This window comes from Rana temporaria, chromosome 4 (assembly GCF_905171775.1).
Source record: "Rana temporaria chromosome 4, aRanTem1.1, whole genome shotgun sequence".
Classification (NCBI taxonomy): domain Eukaryota; kingdom Metazoa; phylum Chordata; class Amphibia; order Anura; family Ranidae; genus Rana; species Rana temporaria.
Window position 1 is genome coordinate 396,212,349 of NC_053492.1, and position 23,446 is coordinate 396,235,794.

Genomic DNA, 23,446 nt, shown 5'->3' on the forward strand with positions numbered 1-23,446 from the left:
CATCCCAGCCTAGTGCAGGTCTACAATTTTATCCCTGATGTCCTTACACAGCCCTCTGGTCTTGGCCATTGTGGAGAGGTTGGAGTCTGTTTGACCAAGTGTGTGAACAGGTGTCTTTTAGACAGGTAATGAGTTCAAAAAGATGCAGTTAATACACAGGTAATGAGTGGAGAACAGGAGGGCTTCTTAAAGAAAAAAATAACAGGTCTGTGAGAGCCGGAATTCTTACTGGTTGGTAGGTGATCAAATACTTAGGTCATGCAATAAAATGCAAATAATTATTATTATTTTTTTTTAAATCATACAATGCGATTTTCAGGATTTTTGTTTTAGGATTCCGTCTCACAGTTGAAGAGTACCTATGATAAAAATGACAGACCTCTACATGCTTTTGTATGTAGGAAAACCTGCAAAATCGTCAGTGTATCAAATACTTGTTCTCCCCACTGTAGAAAATCCTCTGAGTTTCTTAGATGCTTTAAGATAAAGAAAATCCCACATAGGTGCTCTTCTATGTGCACTCCTTCCCAATATTCAATCACTGCCTTTGCAAGGCAACAACTAGGTTGAAAAAAAAAGTTTTTCTCGACGGGATTGTTGTCAAGCTTGACGGGATTCTTGTCTAGCTTTCCTTGCATACACACTGTCAAGATAAAATCTTGTCATTCTAAAACACGGCGACGTACAACGGCAGTATAAAGGGGAAGTTCGATTCCAATGGTGCCACCCCTTGGGCTGCTTTTGCTAATCTCGTGTTACTGCGTGTTAGCAAAAGTTTGGCGAGAGACGATTCACGCTTTTCAGCCTCATGCTTTTCAGTCTGTTACAGCGTGACGAATGTGCTCCAATCTCCATTACGAACGCTAGTTTTACCAGAAGGAGAGCTCCCGTCTCATACTTGATTCTGAGCATAAGGGTCTGGAATGGATTTTGGGGGGGTCCCCCCCACAGCATTTTTCGGCGTAGGGTTTCCCTTCAAAATCCATACCAGACCGATGGGCCTGGTATGCTCTTAAAATGGGGAACCCATGACGTTTAAAAAATAGTCGGATCAGGCAAGATGGGGCTCTGACTTTGATCCGACTTCAGTGATATTCAATGGGCTGAAGTAGGATCAAAGTCAGACCAGAGTAGTACAGGGAGCATTTTCAAAGTCGGACCGACTTGTGTAGCACCAGTTAAGACAGCTCCCATAGGGAAACATTGATTTTTCTCACGTCATGCGACATGAGCTCCCAATGTCAGAGCGTTTTTTCGTACCAGTGTGAGCCCAGCCTTAAACTCATGTTAAATAGGAGTCAGTACACACCTGCCATCATTTAAAGTGTCTCTAATTAATCCCAAATATAGTTCAGCTGTTCTAGTAGGTTTCTTAGACCCCATTCACACTGGGGCGCTTTTTAGGCGCTTTTGTGCTAAAAATAGCCTGAAAACAGCTCCCCTGCAGTCTAAGTGTGAAAACCCGAGGGCTTCCACACTGAGGTGATGCGCTGGCAGGACGTTAAAAAAACTCCTGCAAGAAGCATCTTTGGAGCAGTGAAGAAGCTCCTGCCCATTGAAATGAATAGGCACCGCCGACGAATCACCCGAAGCACAGCGGGTAGTTTTAACCCTTTTTCAGCCGCTAGCGGGGGTTAAAAGGGCCCCACTAGCAGCCAAATACTTCCGCAAAAACGACAGTAAAGCACCGCTAAAAAAAAAAGCGTCATTTTACCCCTGACGCCAACGCCTTGGTGTGAAAGCACCCTTAGGGCTTCATAGAACAGCTGCCTACTAATTAGGTGACTTCTGAAGGCAATTGGTTCCACTCGACTTTAGTTAGGGGTATCGGAGTAAAGGGGGCTTTGGTTGTAAAGTAAAGTGCAAAGAAGGGATTTGGGGTCTGATAGCCCCAGATCCCTTCATAAAGAGTACCTTTATGAAGGTAAAGAGTCACTGCCTATTACTGTCACAAGGGATGTCGAACATTCCTTCTGACAGCAAAAAAAAAGTGATCAGATATTTTTTTTTTTTACACAGTCCCTTTTAACCACTTGCTTACTGGGCACATAAACCCCCTTCGTTCCCAGGCGAAATCTCAGCGTCCGGCACTGCGTCGCTTTAACTGACAATTGCGCGGTCGTGCGACGTGGCTCCCAAACAAAATTGGCGTCCTTTTTTCCCCACAAATAGAGCTTTCTTTTGGTGGTATTTGATCACCTCTGCGGTTTTTATTTTTTGCGCTATAAACAAAAAAAGAGCAACAATTTAAAAAAAATATATATTTTTTTTACTTGTTGCTATAATAAATATCCCAATTTTTTTTTAAAAAACTATTTTTTTTTCTCAGTTAAGGCCGATACGTATTTTTCGACGTATTTTTGTAAAAAAAAAAAAAAAATCACAATAAGCGACTGGTTTGCGCAAAAGTTATAGCGCCTACAAAATGGGGAACAGAATTATGATTTTTTTTATTATTTTTTTTTTTACTAGTAATGGCGGCGATCTGCGATTTTTATTGGGACTGGGATATTGCGGCGGACGTATCGGACACTTTTGACACAAATTTGGCGCCATTCACATTTATACGGCGATCAGTGATATAAAAATGCACTAATTACTGTATAAATGTGACTGGCAGTGAAGGGGTTAACACTAGGGGATGAGGAAGGGGTTAACTGTGTAGCCTGGGTGTGTTATAACTGTGTGGGGGGAGGGGGGTGACTGGGGGAGGGGACCGATGCTGTGTCTCTATGTACAAGAGACACAGATCGGTCTCCTCTCCTCTCACAGCACGTGGAGCTCTGTGTTTACACACAGAGCTCCACGTTCCTGCTGTCACCTACCGTGTCACCGACGATCGCGTGTACCCGGCGGACATCGCGGCCGCCAGGTACACGCATCGGGTCTTCGGCGATGCGTCGGGACAGTTTTTACCTGCCGCGCGCCACCCAGTGGCGCGCGCGGGTAATGCACATAAAGGCCGTTTTTAAACGGCCACTTGGCACTTGAGAGCCGCGCTGCGGACGTATTTCGTCTATAGCGCGGATCTCAAGTGGTTAAAAATTAAAATTGTATTTATTTTCAAAGCACCCCATCCCTCTGTGCTCATGCACAGAAGCAAACGCATAGATAAGTCACACCTGCAAATGTAAACAGTGTTCAAACCACAGGTGAGGTATCACCACAATCATTGGATCAAGAGCAATAATTCTAGCACGAGACCTCCTCTGTAACTCTAAACTGGTAACCTGTAGACATTTTTAAAGCGCTGCCTATGTAGATTTTTAAGTCCCGTCGTTTATCTCCATTCCACAAGTGTGCGCAATTTTAAAAGCATGACATGTTAGGTATCCATTTACTCAGCGTAACAGTTTTCACATTCTACAAAAAAAATTGGTCTAACTTTACGGATTTGTTTTTAATTCATGAAGGTGTATTTTTCCCCAAAAAATTGCATTTGAAAGACCACTGTGAAAATACAGTGTGACAAAATATTGCAACGATTGTCATTTTATTCTCTAGGGTCTCTGCTAAAAAATTATATATAATGTTTGGGCTTTCTGAGTAATTTTCTAGCAAAAAAAAAAAATTATCTTGTAAGCAACAAAATGTCAGAAAAAGGCTTCAGCATGAAGGGGTTAAACATAAAAAATAAATTATTTGATCATTTATTAATGTATTTAAACGTCTTAATGACGTCCCTCTTTCCCCTTCTTTCCTCCAGATTGTACATAAAGTCTCATGAGTCTCATGGTTCATGAAGTCTCTCTCGATAGGCTTTATCCTCCCTGTTAAAACCAGCAACCATGAAGCAGAATGGTAAACTGGTCCTTCTGACAAAAGATCCTGAAGATCTGAAAGAGCCCATTGAGTGCTCACCAGAAGTCTCGCAGGTCAGCATACACATCTCTGTCAGTCTGAAGCCATGAGGATTACTAGAATGCCCTCTATCATGACAAGGCAAAGTCATGAAAAACATAAAAAAAGACAAAGTAGTGGCGACGAAACGCGTTGGAACGTGTCTGTACAGCAACTGGAAGTGGCGCAACACATTCTAGCGGAAGTGATGATCCGGGAGAGATGGACCAGTGGTCGGGTAGGACGCCAATTGCAACAGCCTGACTATTGTACCCGGTCACGCTAAGGCAGGGGTTGACAAATTTGCTTGGAATCTAGGAGCCAGGTAAAAAAGTTAGGAGCCAGAAAACGCGCCCCGTCCCGACGAGCTTGCGCGCAGAAGCGAACACATACATGAGCAGCGCCCGCATATGTAAACGGTGTTCAAACCACACATGTGAAGTATCGCCGCGATTGGTAGAGCGAGAGCAATAATTCTAGCCCTAGACCTCCTCTGTAACTCAAAACATGCAACCTGTAGATTTTTTTTAAACGTCGCCTATGAAGATTTTAAAGGGTAAAAGTTTGTCGGCATTCCACGAGCGGACGCAATTTTGAAGCGTGACATGTTGGGTATGAATTTACTCGGCGTAACATTATCTTTCATAATATTAAAAAAAATGGGGATAACTTTACTGTTGTCTTATTTTTTAATTAAAAAAAGTGTAATTTTTTCACAAAAAAAGTGCGCTTGTAAGACCGCTGCGCAAATACGGCATGACAGAAAGTATTGCAACGATCGCCATTTTATTCTCTAGGATGTTAGGATAAAAAATATATATAATGTGTGGGGGTTCTAATTAGAGGGAAGAAGATGGCAGTGAAAATGGTGAAAAATAACATTAGAATTGCTGTTTAACTTGTAATGCTTAACTTGTAATACCAACGGCCACCACCAGATGGCGCCAGCTCACATCTGGTGGTAATAAAAAAAAAAAATGTTTGCCCCCCTTCCAAGCCAAGTCGCCAGGACCCTATTTCTAGTCGCCATGGCGACCTGGCGCCCAGGATTTGTCGAGCCCTGCGCTAAGGACATAGATAGAGATAGTGGGCCAGATTCACGTAGATCAGCGGATCTTTAGATCCACTCGATCTACCTGATTTAAGATCTGCTCCCGCAAGTTTGAGAGGCAAGTGGGTAATTCACAAACCACTTACCTCCAAACTTGCGGCGGCGGATCGTAAATCCCCCAGCGGAATTCAAATTCCGCGGCTAGGGGGAGTGAACTATTTAAATCAGGCGCGTTCCCGCGCCGATTTAAATGAGCATGCGCCGTCCGCGGAATTTCCCGGCGTGCATTGCTCCCACTGACGTCGCTAGGACGTCAGTGGTTTCGACGCTTACGTAAACGACGTCCATCCGTATTCGAGAATGACTTACGCAAACGACGTTAAAAAATTTTAAATCGACGCGGGAACGACGGCTATACTTAACATTGGCTGCGCCTCATAGAAGCAGGGGTAAGTATACGCCAGGAAAGCCCTTACGGAAACGTCGTAACAACACTGCGTCGGGTCCGCGTACGTTCGTGAATTTGCGTATCTCGCTGATTTACATATTATTCAACGTAAATCACCGGCGCCATTTTCAAATTGAAAATAAGATCCGACAGTGTAACACTGTCGGATCTTAGTCATATCTATGCGTAACTGATTCTATGAATCAGACGCATAGATAGGACCAGTGTAAGTCAGAGATACGACGGTGTATCTGGAGATACACCGTCGTATCTCTATCGATCTCAAAGCTTCAAAGATTTTTTGGCATGCGAGTGCAATATGAGGCAGATGGGTAAAAAAGGTGTTTTTTATATATTACACTATTGGAGTTCCCTTTTTCTTTTTTTCCCGCTATATGAAATAAACTGGTAGGTTTATGAGAAGCGTGGTCTGGAGAGTATCGATGGTGGAACATACTAACTTAAGAGTCCAAGCGTATTTTTGCCAAACATGAGAGTGTGAGGCAAATCAATCTGGCGAGTGTCTTTTAGGAGGTGGTGACACTGAAGCACGAGATGTGGTGTGAAGACTGCACAATATTTAGAAGATTTCACAGAGTTCTTTTTGGGATTAATACAAGTGGACTTTTGGTTATGAATATTATTTCACATTAAGGTAACAGTGGGTGTTTTTCTTTAAGGTATATTATTTTCCTATTTTGTTGATAAGGGTAATGGGTATTTGGAGGATTTTTATCTAAGACAGTGCCACTATTTACCCTATCGAAATGCTGCGTACACACGGTCGGAATTTCCGACAAGAAAAGTTCGATGTGAGCTTTTGGTCGGAAATTCCGACTGTGTGTAGGCTCCATCGGACTTTTTCTGTCGGAATTTGGACAACAATCGGACAACAAAAATTTGAGAGCTGGTTCTTGTCGGAAATTACGATCGTCTGTATGCATTTCCGACGCTCAAAAAAACATGCATGCTCGGAATCAAGTCGACGCATTGAATTTTTTTTTCTCGGCTCGTCGAAGTGTTGTACGAAGTGTTGTACGTCGAAGTGTTGTGGTCAGAATTTTGTGTGACCGTGTGTATACAACACAAGTTTGAGCCAACATTCCGTTGAAAAAAAAACAAAAAGCGGTTTGCTTGTCGTAATTTCTGATTGATTGTTTGTCGTGGCATTAGGGGTGAATCCATTAACACTGTTATCAGGGCTGTTGTTAGAAATCATGGGGCCCCGTAGAACTTACCTGTCGGGGGCCCCCCCGGAAATAACAAATCACTAAAATGCCATGGTCGCAATGGTATGCTTTGCAGCCATGGCAGAATTATTGCCTCGCTACTGCCCCTTCCTGACACCTGTTTTTTTTCTTTTCAATTGCTTAACAGTCATTTTAAATTGCAACAGTGAGCCAAGTATTTGGCTTCAAGGTGCAGAGCAGCCCCTTTGAACTCAATGAGAAGTTTGACAGGTGGTGCTGCCTTTCAAACTCTGCAGCCTGCGTTAAAAATGCTGCAGCTGTAAAGTAAAGCATCACAGCCATGGAATGTATACAGCCCTGTCTGACTATAAGACAGCCGGCTTCTGAAGGGGCATGACCAAAAAAGGTCTGCTGACCATCTCCCAATGGCTGAGAGCATTGACTGGAATAATCTAGCGGAGAAGCCGTCCCCCTGTCAAAACACAATAGAACAGCAGGGGAGATCACTGTACTAACATGTGTGTTAGAACTAAGGTGTCAGTTTTTTTTTTTCATTCAGCCTGCTGGGTAAAAAAAAAAAAAAAAATAGCAGTGAATTCTAGGCATTAGGCTGCATTCACATTTGACGTTTTCTGGATGTGTGACAGTGCACAGGTAACGGGCATTTTTGGAAAAGGCACCACAAATGCGCATATTGCTTGTGGTGCCATTAATTGTTAATGGCACACCAAATGCAAAACAACTGACTGATGTTTTGTCATGTGGCAAAGCTGCATGCCTTAAAAGGTTCTAGAGCATGGGTGTTCAACCTGTGGCCCTCCAGCTGCTGCAGAACTACAAATCCCATCATGCCTCAGCATTTGGAAGTCATGCTTGTAACAGTCAGCCTTGCAATGCATCATGGGACTTGTAGTCCTGCAACAGGTGGAGGGCCACAGGTTGAGCACCCATGTTCTAGAGCCGCTGTGATGTGTTTGTCACACAAATAGCACCCCATTTAAGGGCTCCCCTGTGTGCAAAAAACAAGCAAAAAATGAATTTAAAAAAAATGCGAGCAGGAACATGTGTTCCCACTACACAAAGTATATAGGGGGCCTTAGGGGTGGTATATATAAATAGCTGGGCAGAGATGTCTGTCATCTGGACAGAGAGGTGTCCACTGGCTGCTAGCTTCAGCACTGCAGTGGCAGCTACCTGCAGTTCTAGGCTGGCTCCATATTCACTCCCTCTCCAAAATCCTAACATTTCTGTCCCTTGATTCCAGTAGCAACCCCCACACTCACCCCTTCCAGCAGAAACACTTCTGCATCCAAACCCTGGAGTTCACCACTAACACAGAGCAGTGAGAGCATAGAAGTGATCCCTCTGCAGAACTGCCAGAGGGAGAAAGCAGGCAGCTCTGCAAGGGATCCACAGGTGTTACAAAGCAGATCCAATAAGTGTCTTATCTGAGCAGTGGCGATGTCCATGCTCCTGGGGTAACGTTCTCCTCCTCCCTCGGTCAGTCCTGTGAAGAAGTCAGACTTTTTTTTTTTATTCTGAACTCTGTTCAGATTGCCGGGCCCCCTGCTGGCTGGGGGCCTGGTACAACAGGGCCAGTTGTACTGGCATATCAGCGGCCCTGACTGTTATTTCTTTAAAAAGCGACAGCAATCGCAATAAGAATTTAATATTTTTTACCTTTACGGTACCTGTTTTTTTTTTCACCAATTTGTGGTATTTTTTAATCTGTGGGGCATAGGTCAGATTGTTGCGCATTAGTTGGTGGTGCACAATCTTTTTTTGCCTTTACGATCACTTTAAGACATCCTTTGATCATTCAACGTACTTTATACGCAATTTAAAAAAAAAAAGAGTAATGGTGAGGTAACAAATTTAACTGCAATTTCCACAGTGTCTCCAATACATCACTCAGAACTTGCTTAAAATAAAATCAAAAGATAACGTCACAAAGCATCCTTTCTGTAGATTAACATAAGTAAGGTCAATAGGAAGATTACAATTGTATTATCTCCTAATCTACATTATCCTCTCCCTGGCAAAGATTTTCCGGAAATAATTATGGCACAGTTTGAAAGCATGCAGGCATACGGTATGTTTTTCATTCCTTTTAACTGCAGGCAATAAAAAAAAAAAATGATTCCACAATAACTACAAATATTGCATTCAAGAAAAAAAAAATGTGTTCTTTTACATAATGTCAAACTACACATTAGAACAATTATTAATCCTACTTTACTCTAATGAAGCCACTAAACGTTTTGCTTGGGAAGAAGAATGCTTGAAATCTGACACATTTTTAGAAGTATCCTTGTTGGGAAAATGTTCCCTCACTTCTGTCCTTACAACCAGGGCTCAAGTCCTGCGGGAACGCGTGGGAACGGAGTTCCTGCTTACAACACAAAGGGGTTGATTTACTAAAGGCAAATCCACTTTGCACTACAAGTGCACTTAAAAGTGCAGTCCCTGTAGATCTGAGGGAAAGATCTGAAATGAGAGGGAAGTTCTGCTAATTTCTATCATCCAATCATGTGCAGGCTAAAATGTTGCTTTTCATTTTCCTTGCATGTCCCCCCTCAGATCTACAGTGACTGCACTTCCAAGTGCACTACCCCCAAAGAATTGAGAGGAGATGGCTGGTTTCGGAGAGGCAAACAGAGAATGTTTTATGGCTAAAAAAAAGGCAATAATAGCAAACATATGGCTTAGGCAGGATCTTAATACATTTGAATATTTTAAAGTTCAGATTCACGTTAGAAAACATGTAGAGATTATTCCCCCCCCCCCCCCCCCCAAGTGATTTTTTATTAAAAAGGTAAAAGCGAAAGCATACGATTGTTATCAATAAAATTGGAAGGATTAGGTGAGGATTGCGAGTCCTAGGACCTCTCAGACTCGACCAGACCTCTTTTGGAGGAAAAAATTCTATTAACTAGTAGGTAGGTGTTTTATTGAACATGAGCTTATTGCTGAAGCTGTAAGCTGCATCTACTGTATATGATTCAAGCACTGTATATACCCATGTTCAGGGCCGCCATCAGGAATTACCACAGCTTCATGCCGGGGGGTTGTGCTGCCGGAAATACAGGTGAATGCCATCTCACCTCTCCCAGCTGCGGGTTGAGAAGTGTGTGAGGGGGGGGGGGGGTGCTGCTGCCGAGAATGCAAGTGAATGCCATCTCACCTCTCCCTCCTCCAGCCGGATCTCTCCCTCCTCCTTCGGCGCCGGGCCCCTGGGAACGGTCGGCCCTCTGGTGTAATGCCTGTACCTACCCCCCTGAAGGCGGCCCTGCTCATGTTTCCTGCAGGGAAAAGATTGTCAAGTGACAGGACTGCTTAGGGCTCTTTCACACCACGGACCGTATGTCCACTTTTTCATCCATCCGTGTACGGATGAAAAAAAGGGACATACATTGGTCCCTATGAGATTGCGAGTGTCAGCGGATGAACCGCTGACACCCGATCTCGCCCGGTTTTGCAATCCTCCAAATCTGCAGATGGAAGAAAACCCTATTTTTCCATCCGTCTGAGGATCGGATTGGGTTAACACGGACAGATGGTCCGTGTTCATCCGATCCCCATAGAGGAGAGCGGAGAAAAGACACAGTGTGCAGGGACCGCCCTGTCATCCGCTGGCTCAGCGGGGATCAACGGAGCGATCCTTGCTGAGCAAGCAGAGGTTCACGGGGCGGATCATCACTGATCCGCCCCGTGTGAAAAAGGCTTTACTAAAACTCAACAATCATCTTTTGTATATGATGGATATATAAATTGATCTAACCCCAATCTGTGTTTTCCCAGGATTTACCCATCAACCTGGCCTGTGATATCTCACCACACACTGTGCTTATCAAGGGGTACAGGTTTTAAGCCAGAGGAGAAATATTTTAACGTCCTTCTCTAATATTTAGCCTGTCCAATAGTGAACCACAATTGCCAGCTAGGCACAGGCTGATTACAGATGACAACTGATATAAAAATGGAGAGCAGTGCATCTGATTACAAACATGATGATGGCGAGTAATCAAAGAAAGGTCACCTTAGCTTCTGGAGCATGAGCGAATGGTGCTGAACATGCCTCTTGAAATTGCTGCTCACTAATTCCCATTTCATTCAGATGCCCTTGTATCAGCTTCTCCACCTGTAGAAACATGTTGCATGCAGATTCAATAATCCCTACACAGAGGTTGGCAACATAAACAAATGCAAATGTATTTACAGTTGTAATAAACAGTTATCTTACAATGTTTCCATCTCTTAAACCAAACTGGTACATCAGTGTAGCTCCATGGATCTGAAATGCTTTCAAGAAGGGGGACACCAGAATGCACTCCTTATCATTAAAGAAAAACAAAATAAAAAATAAAATAAAGGAGATCTCCAAATTATTCTGATTTCACCTGCATATGATTATTATTTTGCCTAGAAACCAGGATAACTAAATATGCAAAGGGTATTTGACAAACGAGCATTACCTGGTTTCGAAATTTTCAGCACCGGGTCATTTCTGAAGGTACTGCTACATTGTCAGCAAGGTTTTCTTAGCAATAATATTATGGGAATGTTCTCTGTGCTGGTTACAAAAACACAAGGGGTTTGTCAAACAACATTGACTCCTAAGGCAGCCCATAGAGGATTCAGTTTTCTTTCCTTCCACCATGGTAAGTGTTGATGGTAGAATGCCTCCACTATTGTAATCTGATTTGGGGGGGGGGGGGGGATAGTGGGTGTGTGGGCTGCCTACTCGACAACAATTACTGCTAGCGGCTTTAGCCGCCGGCAGTAATCGCATTCCAAATGCGACCTTGGACTGACTTGGGTACAGACGGCCTGCCCATACATGGATCGCAATTCTGCCGGTCCCTGCTGAACTGGATGTATTTTGACCCATGTATGGCCGGTGTTCTATCAAGAAATAACTCCTGTCGAAAAACGCCCCCCCGATGGATCTGCGCTTGCGCAGTACCAAATGTCAAACGAGCGGATATGTTAATCAGCTGGCGTGATGTCAACACAGCACAAGCACAGATCGTCTAAGGCATTTTCCGACGGGCAGTATTCAAAGCTATGCAAACAGCAGAGGGAGAATGTACTGGTCATATTGTGCCTTGCTTTTGCAGGCGTGCTTTTATGTGCTGAAGGGTGGGTTGCAACTTGCAACACACAAAACTCACCCTTCAACACACCCACAACTTCCCCCGTAACAGCGAGGCTCTGACAAGTATGTCCCCCCGCTGTTTGCATAGCATTGGATAAGGTCTCTGATGATCTGCGCATGCGCCGTGTTGATGTCACGGCAGCTTATCAACATATCAGCTGGAGTGACGTTTGGTACTGCACATGCACAGACCCCTCGGAGGCATTTTTCAACATATCTCGATAGAACCGCGGCATAATACTCTGCCCCTGACACTCCCTTCAGACATCTGGTTACAATAGAGGTCACTAATCAGCAGTTCTCAGTCTCATTATGTGATTGTGTTAATATGTATTTAGCATCAGAATTTGCTTACCAGTTCTTTATACTCATTGTGTATCTCTGTGTATGATAACTTATTTTCTTCATCGTCATCAAAAACTGCAAAAGTAAAAAAAAAAGAAAAAAATTATAATTTATAATGCAGAATTGGAACTTCAAAAAACAATGTCTCCAAGTATTTTACATGGATTTATCTGGTAAATAGCTAAACATTGTACTAAACATGATTCGCAAATCCAGAGGCTTAACACAAAAACCTACTGCCCAGGTTTAGCAGGGGATTGAAAAAAAACAAAACACAGATACTCTTCTTTTAGCAGCAATAAAAGAGAAATGATATTACAGACATGATTAAGTGCTCAGTGGGGTGAACAGTTTTGTCTCTGCAGCCTGTCAACTTCCTTTTTTTTTGGATAATTCTATGTGTGTGTTTGTTTTTTGAGATGTTGGGGTGGAGAGCTAAATTTCATGGGCGGGCCCCCAAGAAAATGTTTGCCCAGGGTCCAATCCATATTAAAGACGGCCCTGGCTACAGTATGTGCTCATGTGGTACACAGATTAGCCCTGTAGTAGGTGCTCCTAACGACAACTCAAGACACCTGTCCACAGAATCTTCTATTCAAACCTCATTATCATGGGCAAGACCAAAGAGCTGTCAAAGGACATCAGGGGCAAGATTGTAGACCTGCACAAGGCTGGAATGGGCTACAAGAAGGTTTGTGAGAAGAAGACAACTGTTGGAACGATTATTCGCAAATGGAATAAACAAAATAACCATCAATCACCCTCGGTCTGGAGCTCCATGCAAGATTTCACCTCATGGGGTAAGAGTGATCATGAGAAAAGTGAGGGATCATTCCAGGACTACACAGGAGATTGTGAATGATCTCAAAGCAGTGGGGGCCACAGTCGTCAAACAAACCATTGGTAGCACACAGGGTGGATTTGATTTAAATCAAGTCAATTTAAATCAAAAAAGCCTTTTTTACTAGCGATTTAAATCTATTAACCACTTAAGGACTGCCTAACACCGATATACGTCGGCAGAGCAACACGGCTTTGCATAAGCACGTACAGGTACGTCGCCTTTAAGAGCCCAGCTGTGGGTCGCGCGCGGGACCCGGTCACCGGCGGTGTCCCGCAATCGGGTCACAGAGCTGAAAACCGGGGAGAGGTAAGTGTAAAAAAAAAATTAAAAAAAAATAAAAAAAAACTTTCCCCATTCTTCCTAGTGAGTGTCACTGATCGTCTGTTCCCTGTCATAGGGAACGACGATCAGTAAAGTCACACGCACAGCCACGCCTCCCACAGTAAGAATCACTCCCTTAGGGCACACTTAACCCCTTCCTTAACCCATTCACTGCCAGTATCATTTTTACAGTAACCAGTGCATTTTTATAGCACTGTTCAGTGTAAAAATGACAATGGTCCCAAAATAGTGTCAAAAGTGTCCGCCATAATGTCGCAGTCACGATAAAAATCGCTTATCGCCGCCATTACTAGAATTTTTTTTTATAAAAAATGCAATAAAACTATCCTCTATTTTGTATACGCTATAAAATTTTGCGCAAACCAAATGAATAAACGCTTATTGCAATTTTTTTAACAAAAATATGTAGAAGAATACGTATCGGCCTAAACTGAGGGAAAAAAGTTTGTTTGGTTGTTTTCACCAAGTACCAAGTCATGTTTTGCTTGGGGATCAAAATATTTAATTTTACTCATTGAACTGCAACTCCATTTGTATTGTGTGTTTTTTTCTGGATTTTTGTTGATATTCTGTCTCTATCATTTCAAATACACCTATGATAAAAATTCTAGACCCTTCATTTCTTTGTATGTGGGCAAAATTACAACATCTGCAGGGGATTAAATAATTATTTTCCCCACTGTATTATGGGAAGTATTAAAATTAGTAAGCAGTATATATATATATATATATATATATATATATATATATATATATATAATATTTTTTATATTTATTTTTTATTTTTACACACGTGAAAGTACACAAAATTTTCCCTTTTGGGGTTTAATAAAAAAAAAATATATATAATATAATTTTTTTTTAAACCCCAAAAGGGAAAATTTTGTGTACTTTCACGTGTGTGTAAAAAAAAAAAAAAAAAATTATATATATATATATAATCAGCACCTGTACTTGCTGAATATACAGCCAAAGCATAAAATCGATCATGTATGTAGGGTCAAAAGCCACTCACAATTGATCTTATGCTACATAAATTAAATTAGTATATATAATCGTGCAGTAAGACCCATGGACAATTTAGGTTTGCTCAATAAGCCAAAACAAGTCTATGCATGCACAGTAGGTTTTATATTCACTCCTATGGGAATGCTGTTAGTCACTGAAGACAAGAATTGACGAGTAAATGGAAAATTCAGAAGTCCTGCTGGGGCAGAGCTGCATTTTTGTTTTAACTGAACTAAAATTAGAGTTAGGGCTACACGTATCAATATGATCGTAAGCTTGCTCATAAAAATAAATAAAATATAAATAACTCGCAAACCAAAGATGGATTTCAACTCTGCCCAGAGGATTGGTTGTGGTGGAGTTTTGTTGATTACATCTTATGGATCGAATATCTGTGTGTGCTGGGAGAACCGATCATAATTCAGATCATTTAAGTGACCATTTTTATTAGGTCATTCACATGTATAACTAATCAGATTTGTAATCAATATTTTCAGTTTACTGCAAAGTGTGAGACAATACCGAGTGTTAAATTGATGATGAATCGCTTACGTACAGCGGGGAAAATTTGATCCCCTGCAGATTTTGTAAATTTGCCCACTTTCAAAGAAATGAAGGGTCTAATTTTTATCATGGGTGTATTTAAAATGATAGAGACAGAATATCAACCAAAATACCCGAAAAACACGATACAAATGTAGTGTGTAAAATAAAATATTTGATCCCCAAGCAAAACATGACTTAGTACTTGGTGGAGAAACCCTTGTTGGCGAGCACAGGGGGAAGATGTTTCTTGTAGTTTGTTACCAGGTTTGCTCACATCTCAGGAGAGATTTTGGCCCACTATTCTTTACAGTTCTGCTCTAAATGCTTAAAGCGGTCCTCCACCCTAAAGTGGAGTCCCGCTGATCGGAACCCTCCCCCCCTCCGGTGTCACTTTTGACACCTTTCAGGGGGGAGGGGGGTGCAGACACCTGTCTAAAGACAGGTATTTGCACCCACTTCCGGCCACACGATACGGGCGAAAGACGGGCATTCCGTCACATCCCGTCTGTCGCCCGTTGTGTGCTGGGAACACTCGGCTCCCAGCACACAGCGTGTGAGCCAATCGGCGGGCGCAGCGCGACTCGCGCATGCGCCGTAGGGAACCGGGCAGTGAAGCCGCAGCGCTTCACTTCCTGGTTCCCTCAGCGTGGATGGCGGGGGGGAGCAGCAGAGTGACGAGCGATCGCTCGTGCTCTGCTGCGATCGGCGCTGGACTCCAGGACAGGTAAGTGTCCTAATATTAAAAGTCAGCAGCTGCAGTATTTGTAGCTGCTGACTTTTAATATTTTGTTCCCGTGGCACATCCGCTTTAAGACCCCTTTCACACTGGGGCGGTTTGCAGGCGCTATTGCGCTAAAAATAGCGCCTGTAAACCGACCTAAAACAGCGGCTGCTGTTTCTCCAGTGCGTTAGCAAGACCGCTCCAAAAGTCCTGCTAGCCACATCTTTGGAGCAGTGTGTTTACCGCTCCTCTGCCGCTCCTTCCCATCAAAGGCAATGGGAAATGGCAATGCGCCCCTGCAGAGGCAAATTGCAGCCGGTATTAACCCTTTTTCAGCCGCTAGCGGGGGGTAAAACCGCATCGCTAACGGCTGAATACCGCCGCAATTCCGATGGTAAAGCGCAGCTAAGAATAGCGCCACCCCCCCTGCCTCAGTGTGAAAGGGGCCTTAATGGCATTCCAGTCTTAGTCCGTAGGGTTCAATATTGAGTTGGCCCACCCTTTGCAGCTGTAACAGCTTCACCTCTTCTGGGAAGGCTGTCCACAAGGTTTAGGAGTGTGTCTATGGGAATGTTTGACCATTTTATCCAGAAGCGCATTTCTAAGGTCAGGCACTGATGTGGATGAGAAAGCCTGGCTCGCAGTCTCCGCTCTAAATTATACCAAAGGTGTTCTGTTGTGTTAAGGTCAGGACTCTGTGTAGGCCAGTCAAGTTCCTCCACCCCAAACTCGCTCATCCTTGTCTATATGGACCTTGCTTTGTTCACTAACCCAAGTCATTTGGTGGAGGGGGATTATGGCGTTGGGTTGTTCTTCAGGGGTTGGGCTTGGCCCCTTAGTTCCAGTGAATGGAAGTCTTAAGGCGTCAGCATACAAAGACATATTGGACAATTTCATGCTCCCTTCCTGTTCCAACATGACTGCGTACCAGTGCATAAAGCAAAGCCCATAAAAACATGGATGAGCGAGTCTGGGGTGGAGGAACTTGAATGGCCTGCACAGAGTCCTGACCACAACCCAATAGAACACATTTGGGACGAAGTAGAGCGGAGAGTGTAAGCCAGACCTTCTCATCCAACATCAGTGCCTGACTTCACAAATGTGCTTCTGGAAGAATGGTCAAACATTCCCATAGACACACTCCTAAACCTTGTGGACAGCCTTCAGAGAAGAGTTGAAGCTGTTATAGCTGCAGAGGGTGGGCCAACTCAATATTAAACCCTATAGACTAAGGCTAGGATGCCATTAAAAAGTTCATGTGTGAGTAAAGGCAGGTGTCCCAATACTTTTGGTAATAGTGTGTGTGTGTACGATTAATCTTGAAGAATCAAAATCGTGTTTTCCCTTTCCGATCTTTAAAACAGCATGGAGTTCTCACAGCTGGATAAACAAAATCCAGGCAGCCTGCCAAGTTTTAATACAACATGGGAATAAGTGAAAACAAAGTATCTTTTCATCCTTTTATCAAAGGAAAGAACTCCACCGTGTAGATGAAGGAAGTTTATTAACTACTTGCCGACCAGCCGCCGCAATTCTACGGCGGCAGGTCGGCTCCCCTGCGCGAGAGCCCGTAGCTCTACGTCGCCTCGCAAAGCAGGGAATAGGGGGGCGCGCCCCCCGCTCGTCCCTGGTCTCGACGCGCGTGCCCGGCAGGTGCGATCACCGCCAGGCACCCGCGATCGCTCGTGGTCCTGTCAGGGGAGAAATGCCTGACCGTCTGTTCATACAATGTATGAAGAGCGATCAGTTATTTCCCCTAGTGAGTCCCCCCCCCCCCCCTACAGTTAGAACACACCCAGGGAACATACTTTACCCCTTCCCCGCCCCCTAGTGTTAACCCCTTCCCTGCCAGTGGCATTTTTACAGTAATCAATGCATTTTTATAGCACTGATCGCTATAAAAATGCCAATGGTCCCAAAAATGTGTCAAAAGTGTCCGAAGTGTCCGCCATAATGTCGCAGTACCGAAAAAAAAAAAATGGTGATCACCGCCATTACTAGTAAAAAAAAAATATTTATAAAAATGCCATAAAACTACCCCCTATTTTGTAGACGTTATAACTTTTGCGCAAACCAATAAACGCTTATTGCGTTTTTTTTTTTTTTTTTACGAAAAATATGTAGAAGAATACGTATCGGCCTAAACAGGAAAAAAATTGTTTTTTTATATATTTTTGGGGGATATTTATTATGGTAAAAAGTAAAAAATATACAAAATTGTCGCTCTATTTTTGTTTATAGCGCAAATAAAAACCGCAGAGGTGATCAAATACCACCAAAAGAAAGCTCTATTTGTGGGAAAAAAAAAACGCCAATTTTGTTTGGGAGCCACGTCGCACGACCGCGCAATTGTCAGTTAAAGGGACGCAGTGCCAAATCGCAAAAAGTGCTCTGGTCTTTGACCAGCAATATGGTCCGGGGCTGAAGTGGTTAACGACCAAACCTTTTCTGACATTTGTTGCTTAGACTAAAAAAAAAAAAAAAAAAAATCATTATTTTCTCCTTGGCATACCCAAACATGATATATATATATATTTTTTTAGCAGAGACCCTAGAGAATAAAATGGTATTTGTTGCAATATTTTATGTCACACAGTATTTGCACAGCGGTTTTTCAAACGCATTTATTTATTTATTTTTTTAAATACACTTTAATAAATTAAAAAAAGAAGAACAGCAAAGTTAGCCCAATTTTTTTGTATAATGTTAAAGTGGGGGTTCACCCAAAAAATGTTTTTACGCCCGCCGCACGCCTATATACGTCCGCACAATGGCACGGACAGGCAGATGGGCGTATATATACGCCCTTGCCTTCTAGCGGGTGGGGGGTCCGATCGGGACCCCCTCCGCTGCGTGCGGCGGGTGGGATGCCTCGGGGAGCGATCCGGGACGACGGCGCGGCTATTTGTTTTTAGCCGCACCGTCGCGATCGCTCCCCGTAGCTGAAGAACGGGGAGAGCCGTATGTAAACACGGCTTCCCCGTGCTTCACTGTGGCGGCGCATCGATCGAGTGATCCCTTTTATAGGGAGACTCGATCGATGACGTCCATCCTACAGCCACACCCCCCTACAGTTGTAAACACACACTAGGTGAACCCTAACTCCTACAGCACCCCCTGTGGTTAACTCCCAAACTGCAACTGTCATTTTCACAACAAACAATGCAATTTAAATGCATTTTTTGCTGTGAAAATGACAATGGTCCCAAAAATGTGTCAAAATTGTCCGAAGTGTCCGCCATAATGTCGCAGTCACAAAAAAAATCACTGATCGCCGCCAATAGTAGTAAAAAAAAAAAAAATTAATAAAAATGCAATAAAAGTATCCCCTATTTTGTAAACACTATAAATCTTGCGCAAACCAATCGATAAACGCTTATTGCGATTTTTTTTACCAAAAATAGGTAGAAGAATACGTATCAGCCTAAACTGAGGAAAAAAAATGTTTTTATATATGTTTTTGGGGGATTTTTATTATAGCAAAAAGTAAAAAATATTGAATTTTTTTCAAAATTGTCGCTCTATTTTTGTTTATAGCGCAAAAAATAAAAACCGCAGAGGTGATCAAATACCACCAAAAGAAAGCTCTATTTGTGGGGAAAAAAGGACGCCAATTTTGTTTGGGAGCCACGTCGCACGACCGCGCAATTGTCTGTTAAAGCAACGCAGTCCCGAATCGCAAAACCTGGCCTGGGCATTTAGCTGCAAAATGGTACGGGGCTTAAGCGGTTAAAGAATGAGCCTGGATGCCGGGCGAGGTTCGGGGATTTCCGTCGGGAAGTTTGCGCCTGCGCAGTCAGTGAAGGAACTTCCCCCATAGTGGAACATTCAGGACAAGTCACCGGCCCTGCCCAGAAGAACCCACCCCAGGGTAGGGTCATAGAGGAGGTACCACCTGCCTACTACCCTACCCCCTTACAAGCTGTCCATTGTGTCCAATAGAGCGCCAGGAGTCGTTCACACCAGAATCGCTCACTGGGGAGCATTTGTGAGCGCATTTCTAATGCATGGCAACCAAAATAATAATAATGATGGTTCCCTATGAATGCCGTTCACAGCGTGTTGCTTTGAGGAAAACCACAGTATGCGCTACTTTGTTTTTAATGAAACTCGTTCAAATGTACACAAACGCAATGCACTGCAAGGCAACATAAATAAATGGAACACGCATGCGTTGTGGAGTGAATCTTTCCCATACCCCGCACACACACAGCTGCCTCTTCCGCTGAACCCCTAATTGTGGGCCGCACAGCATTGTGGGAGATGAGGGCCCCCCTTTCCCCGTTACCTGAGCATTTCTGTTCTATGAAGTCGGTGACCGGCCCAGTCCACAGCGGACACCTCAGGAAGGCGAGCACACTGTCCAGCACCCACTCCGCATCCTCCGCCATGGGGCCGCCGCCGCTCTGCTCCTCCAGCTGTGTGGAGAGCCAGGAGCCCGGATGGAGGGAGAGCAACGGGAACGCGCAAGGAGGTCAGGGCGGAATGCGTTTCCGTGGCAACCAACGTCATGTCGATGTGTAGTATACAGGCGGGCCACGCCCCCTCCACAATCCCTGCCTGTCTATTCTGCTCGCTGTGAGGTGTGGGTCCAGTGACCGCATTCTCCACCTGTAACCTGCTGTTAACCCTTTCTGTTCAATTATCAGTAAAAATGAACCTTTACACACCTTGGCAGCCTTTTTTTCTATTACAAATAAGTGTCTCACCCCAAATGTCACACTTACCCTTTTCACAGCACTGCGTTAGCCGTCATACCACCACCTTTGTTCTTTTTCTGCTTCTCAGATGAAGCTTTGCACCCAATCATGTCATTTATGCCAAGTGCCCACTGACTATTTGATCACCTCTGCGGTTTTTATTTTTGCTAAACAAATAAAAAACATATTTAAAAAAAAAATATATATGTTTTTCTTAGTTTCTGTTATAAAAATAAGATTTTTGTACTCACTGTAAAATCATTCTCTGAAGTTCATGGACGGACACAGCTCCAAATAATCTTGACAGTAGGGTTATGTTCCATCTATCAGGAGAGGACTAGGCAGACATGTTAAATGGTTAAAAAACATGTAACACAGCAAAGCCGAACAGCACCGCCCAAGGGGCGGGCCCTCTGGTCTTAACCCCTCACCCTGCAGTCAGCAGCTCAGTTCGTCTAAAAGCAGTACAAACTTAAAAAAGGAGGGGTGGGTGCTGTGTCCGTCCATGAACTTCAGAGAAAAGGATTTTACGGTGAGTACAAAAAATAGGATTTTTGTACTCACCGTAAAATCCTTTTCTCTGAAGTCCATGGATGGACAGAGCTTCCTTATACTCTGGACTGAAGGGTTATGTTCCGTCTATTCGGAGAGGACTAGGCAGACATGTTAATGGTTAAAACATGTCAACTTTAGCAAAGCTGAAACAGCCCCACCCAGGGGGCGGTCCCTCTGGTCATAACCCCTTACACTGCTCTGAGCAGCTCAGTTCGTCAAAAAGCAGTACAAACTCAAAAAAAAGGAGGGGTGGGTGCTGTGTCCGTCCATGGACTTCAGAGAAAAGGATTTTACGGTAAGCACAAAAATCCTATTTTCTCTTTCGTGCATGGACGGACACAGCTTCCTTATACTCTTGACTGTAGGGACGTCCCCAAGCAGTGTCAGAAACGAGGGGTCGGAACAGCAATCAAAAACCAAACTTCACCCCAACACACTAGAGCTCCTCAAAGGAGGAGATGCAACCTTTAACTGCCGCCTGCAAAACTTTGCAGCCGAAGCAGGCATCCGAAGATGCACTTACATCAACCTTGTAAAACTTAGTTAAAGTGTGACCGGACGACCAGGTTGCCGCCTTACACACCTGTGAGACAGACGCTTGATGTCGGAAAGCCCAGGAAGCACCAATTGCCCTGGTCGAATGCGCCGTCACAGGAAAGGGAGGCGCCCGCCCTTTCAGGGCGTAAGCCTGAATCATGATCTGTCTGATCCACCGAGAAATGGTGCCCGACGAGACCACCAGGCCTTTCTTTGGACCAGACACCAATACAAACAGTGAGTCTGACCTCTGGAACGGAGCCATAGCAGACAGATACACCCGCAGAGCACGTCTAGGGAATGTAACGCAGCCTCCTTGGGATGTGACGGTCGAGGACATAAGGATGGAAGTACAATGTCCTCATTTAGATGAAAAGCGAAACCACCTTCGGAAGAAATAAAGGCTGAGGACGTTGCACCGCTTTATCTCTATGGAGGACCAAGTAGGGGGACTTGCAAGACAAGGCCGCAAACTCATAGACACGTCTGACAGATGTAATGGCCACTAGAAAGGCAACTTTCTGAGAGAACGTCAAGAGAGGAATTTCTCTGATGTTCTCAAAAGGAGCTTTCTGGAGCACCGAGAGCACCAGGTTCAAATCCCTCATAGGTAGTGGTGGTCGAAACCAGAGGAGCCACATGTCGAACCCCTTGAACAAACGTACTCACCAGAAAGTTGCACGTCAAAGCTGAAATCTACCCCTTAATGGTACCTAAGTCAAGCTTCTGATCCACTCCCTGCAGGATCCTAGAAACAGAATATGTACGTGGATTCCACCCCATCTCATCACACATAGAGATGTAGGCCTTTCAACGTGCGATGTTAAATGTTCCGAGAGGATGACTTTGTGCCCTTAGCATGGTGGAACCAAATCCGACAGGCCCCGGTCTCTCAGCACCTGGCTTTCAACAGCCATGCCGTTAAAGCCAGTGACTGTAAAGTAGGATGAAGAATGGGACCTTGCGACAGAAGGTCCTCCCGGAATGGCAGTCGCCAAGAAGCATCCGCCACCAGGCGTAATAGGTCGGCGTACCAAGGGCGCCGATGCCAATCTGGAGCAATCAGAATCAGTGGGATCCCCTCGGTCTCCACTAGGGATGTCCCGATACCGATACTAGTATCGGTATCAGTACCGATACCGAGCATTTCCCGAGTACTTGTACTCGGGGGAAATGCTCCGATGCTTCACCCGATACCTGGGCAGTCAGGTATCGGGTTGTGGGGGGGTTACAAGTCTTCTCCATGCTGTCTTCTCCCCCTGTGCTGTCTTCTCCCCCCATGCTGTCTTCTCCCCCTCAGTGGCGCTCTCCCCCCTTGCTGTCTTCTCCCCCTCCATGCCGCTCTCCCCTGTGCTGTCTTGTCCCCCCATGCTGTCTTGTCCCCCCGTGCTGTCTTGTCCCCCCATGCTGTCTTGTTCCCCCCGTGATGTCTTCTCCCCCCGTGCTGTCTTCTCCCGCACTGCGCTGCTCTCCCCCGTGCTGTCTTGTCCCCCCGTAATGTCTTGTCCCCCCGTGATGTCTTGTCCCCCTGTGACGTCTTCTCCCCCCGTGCTGTCTTCTCCTGCTCTGCCCCGCACTCCCCCCGTGCTGTCTTGTCCCCCCGTGCTATCTTGTCCCCCCGTGCTGCCTTGTCCCCCCGTGATGTCTTCTCCTCCCGTGGTGTCTTCTCCACCCGTGATGTCTTCTCCCCTTGTGATGTCTTCTACCCCTCTGTGCTGCTCTCCCCCGTGCCGTCTTCTCCCCCCTCCATGCCGCTCTCCCCCCTCAATTTGTCAGGATGGAGAGCGGAGGTAGGAGCCGCTCAATCCGGCTCCTACCTTTTTCGAATGTCCATTCACATAACTGAGCATCGTAACCTGTGTTTACGATGCTTCAGTTTATGAATGGAGAGGAGCTTCTCTCCATTCATTTCAGCTGAGGCTGCAGAGAAAGGGACTGGGGAATCTGTGTCCTTAGTCCCTTTCTCTGTCTTAAAAGGGAGATGTCAGAGGTCTGTTAAGACCCCTGATATCTCACCAAAAAAATAAATAAATAAAATAAAAATCACTGTAAAAATAAAAATAGTAAAAAAGAAAAATTGTGTAAAAAAATAAATAAATACCGCCACTGTCACAAAAAAAAAGTATCGGTATTCAAGATCGGCGAGTACTTGAAAAAAAGT

The 23,446-nt window shown here is 44.4% G+C and overlaps 1 protein-coding gene across 3 annotated transcripts in view; it reads right to left on the reverse strand.

Annotated features, from left to right (window-relative positions):
- CFAP36 (cilia and flagella associated protein 36) overlaps positions 1-19,989 on the reverse strand; it is a 38,169-nt gene extending 18,180 nt beyond the window's left edge. Inside the window, exons 1-3 of one of the 3 annotated variants that reach the window (XM_040351161.1) lie at positions 19,782-19,989; positions 12,043-12,107; positions 10,569-10,670 (exon numbers count right to left, since the gene is read on the reverse strand). In XM_040351161.1, the coding sequence (XP_040207095.1) occupies positions 10,569-10,670; positions 12,043-12,107; positions 19,782-19,884 (270 nt within the window). In that variant the 5' untranslated portion in view covers positions 19,885-19,989. Of the gene's footprint in view, positions 1-10,568; positions 10,706-12,042; positions 12,108-19,781 lie in introns of those variants that run through there. The other 2 variants (XM_040351160.1, XM_040351162.1) reach the window with 2 other exon arrangements.
- Positions 19,990-23,446: the final 3,457 nt, after the last annotated feature.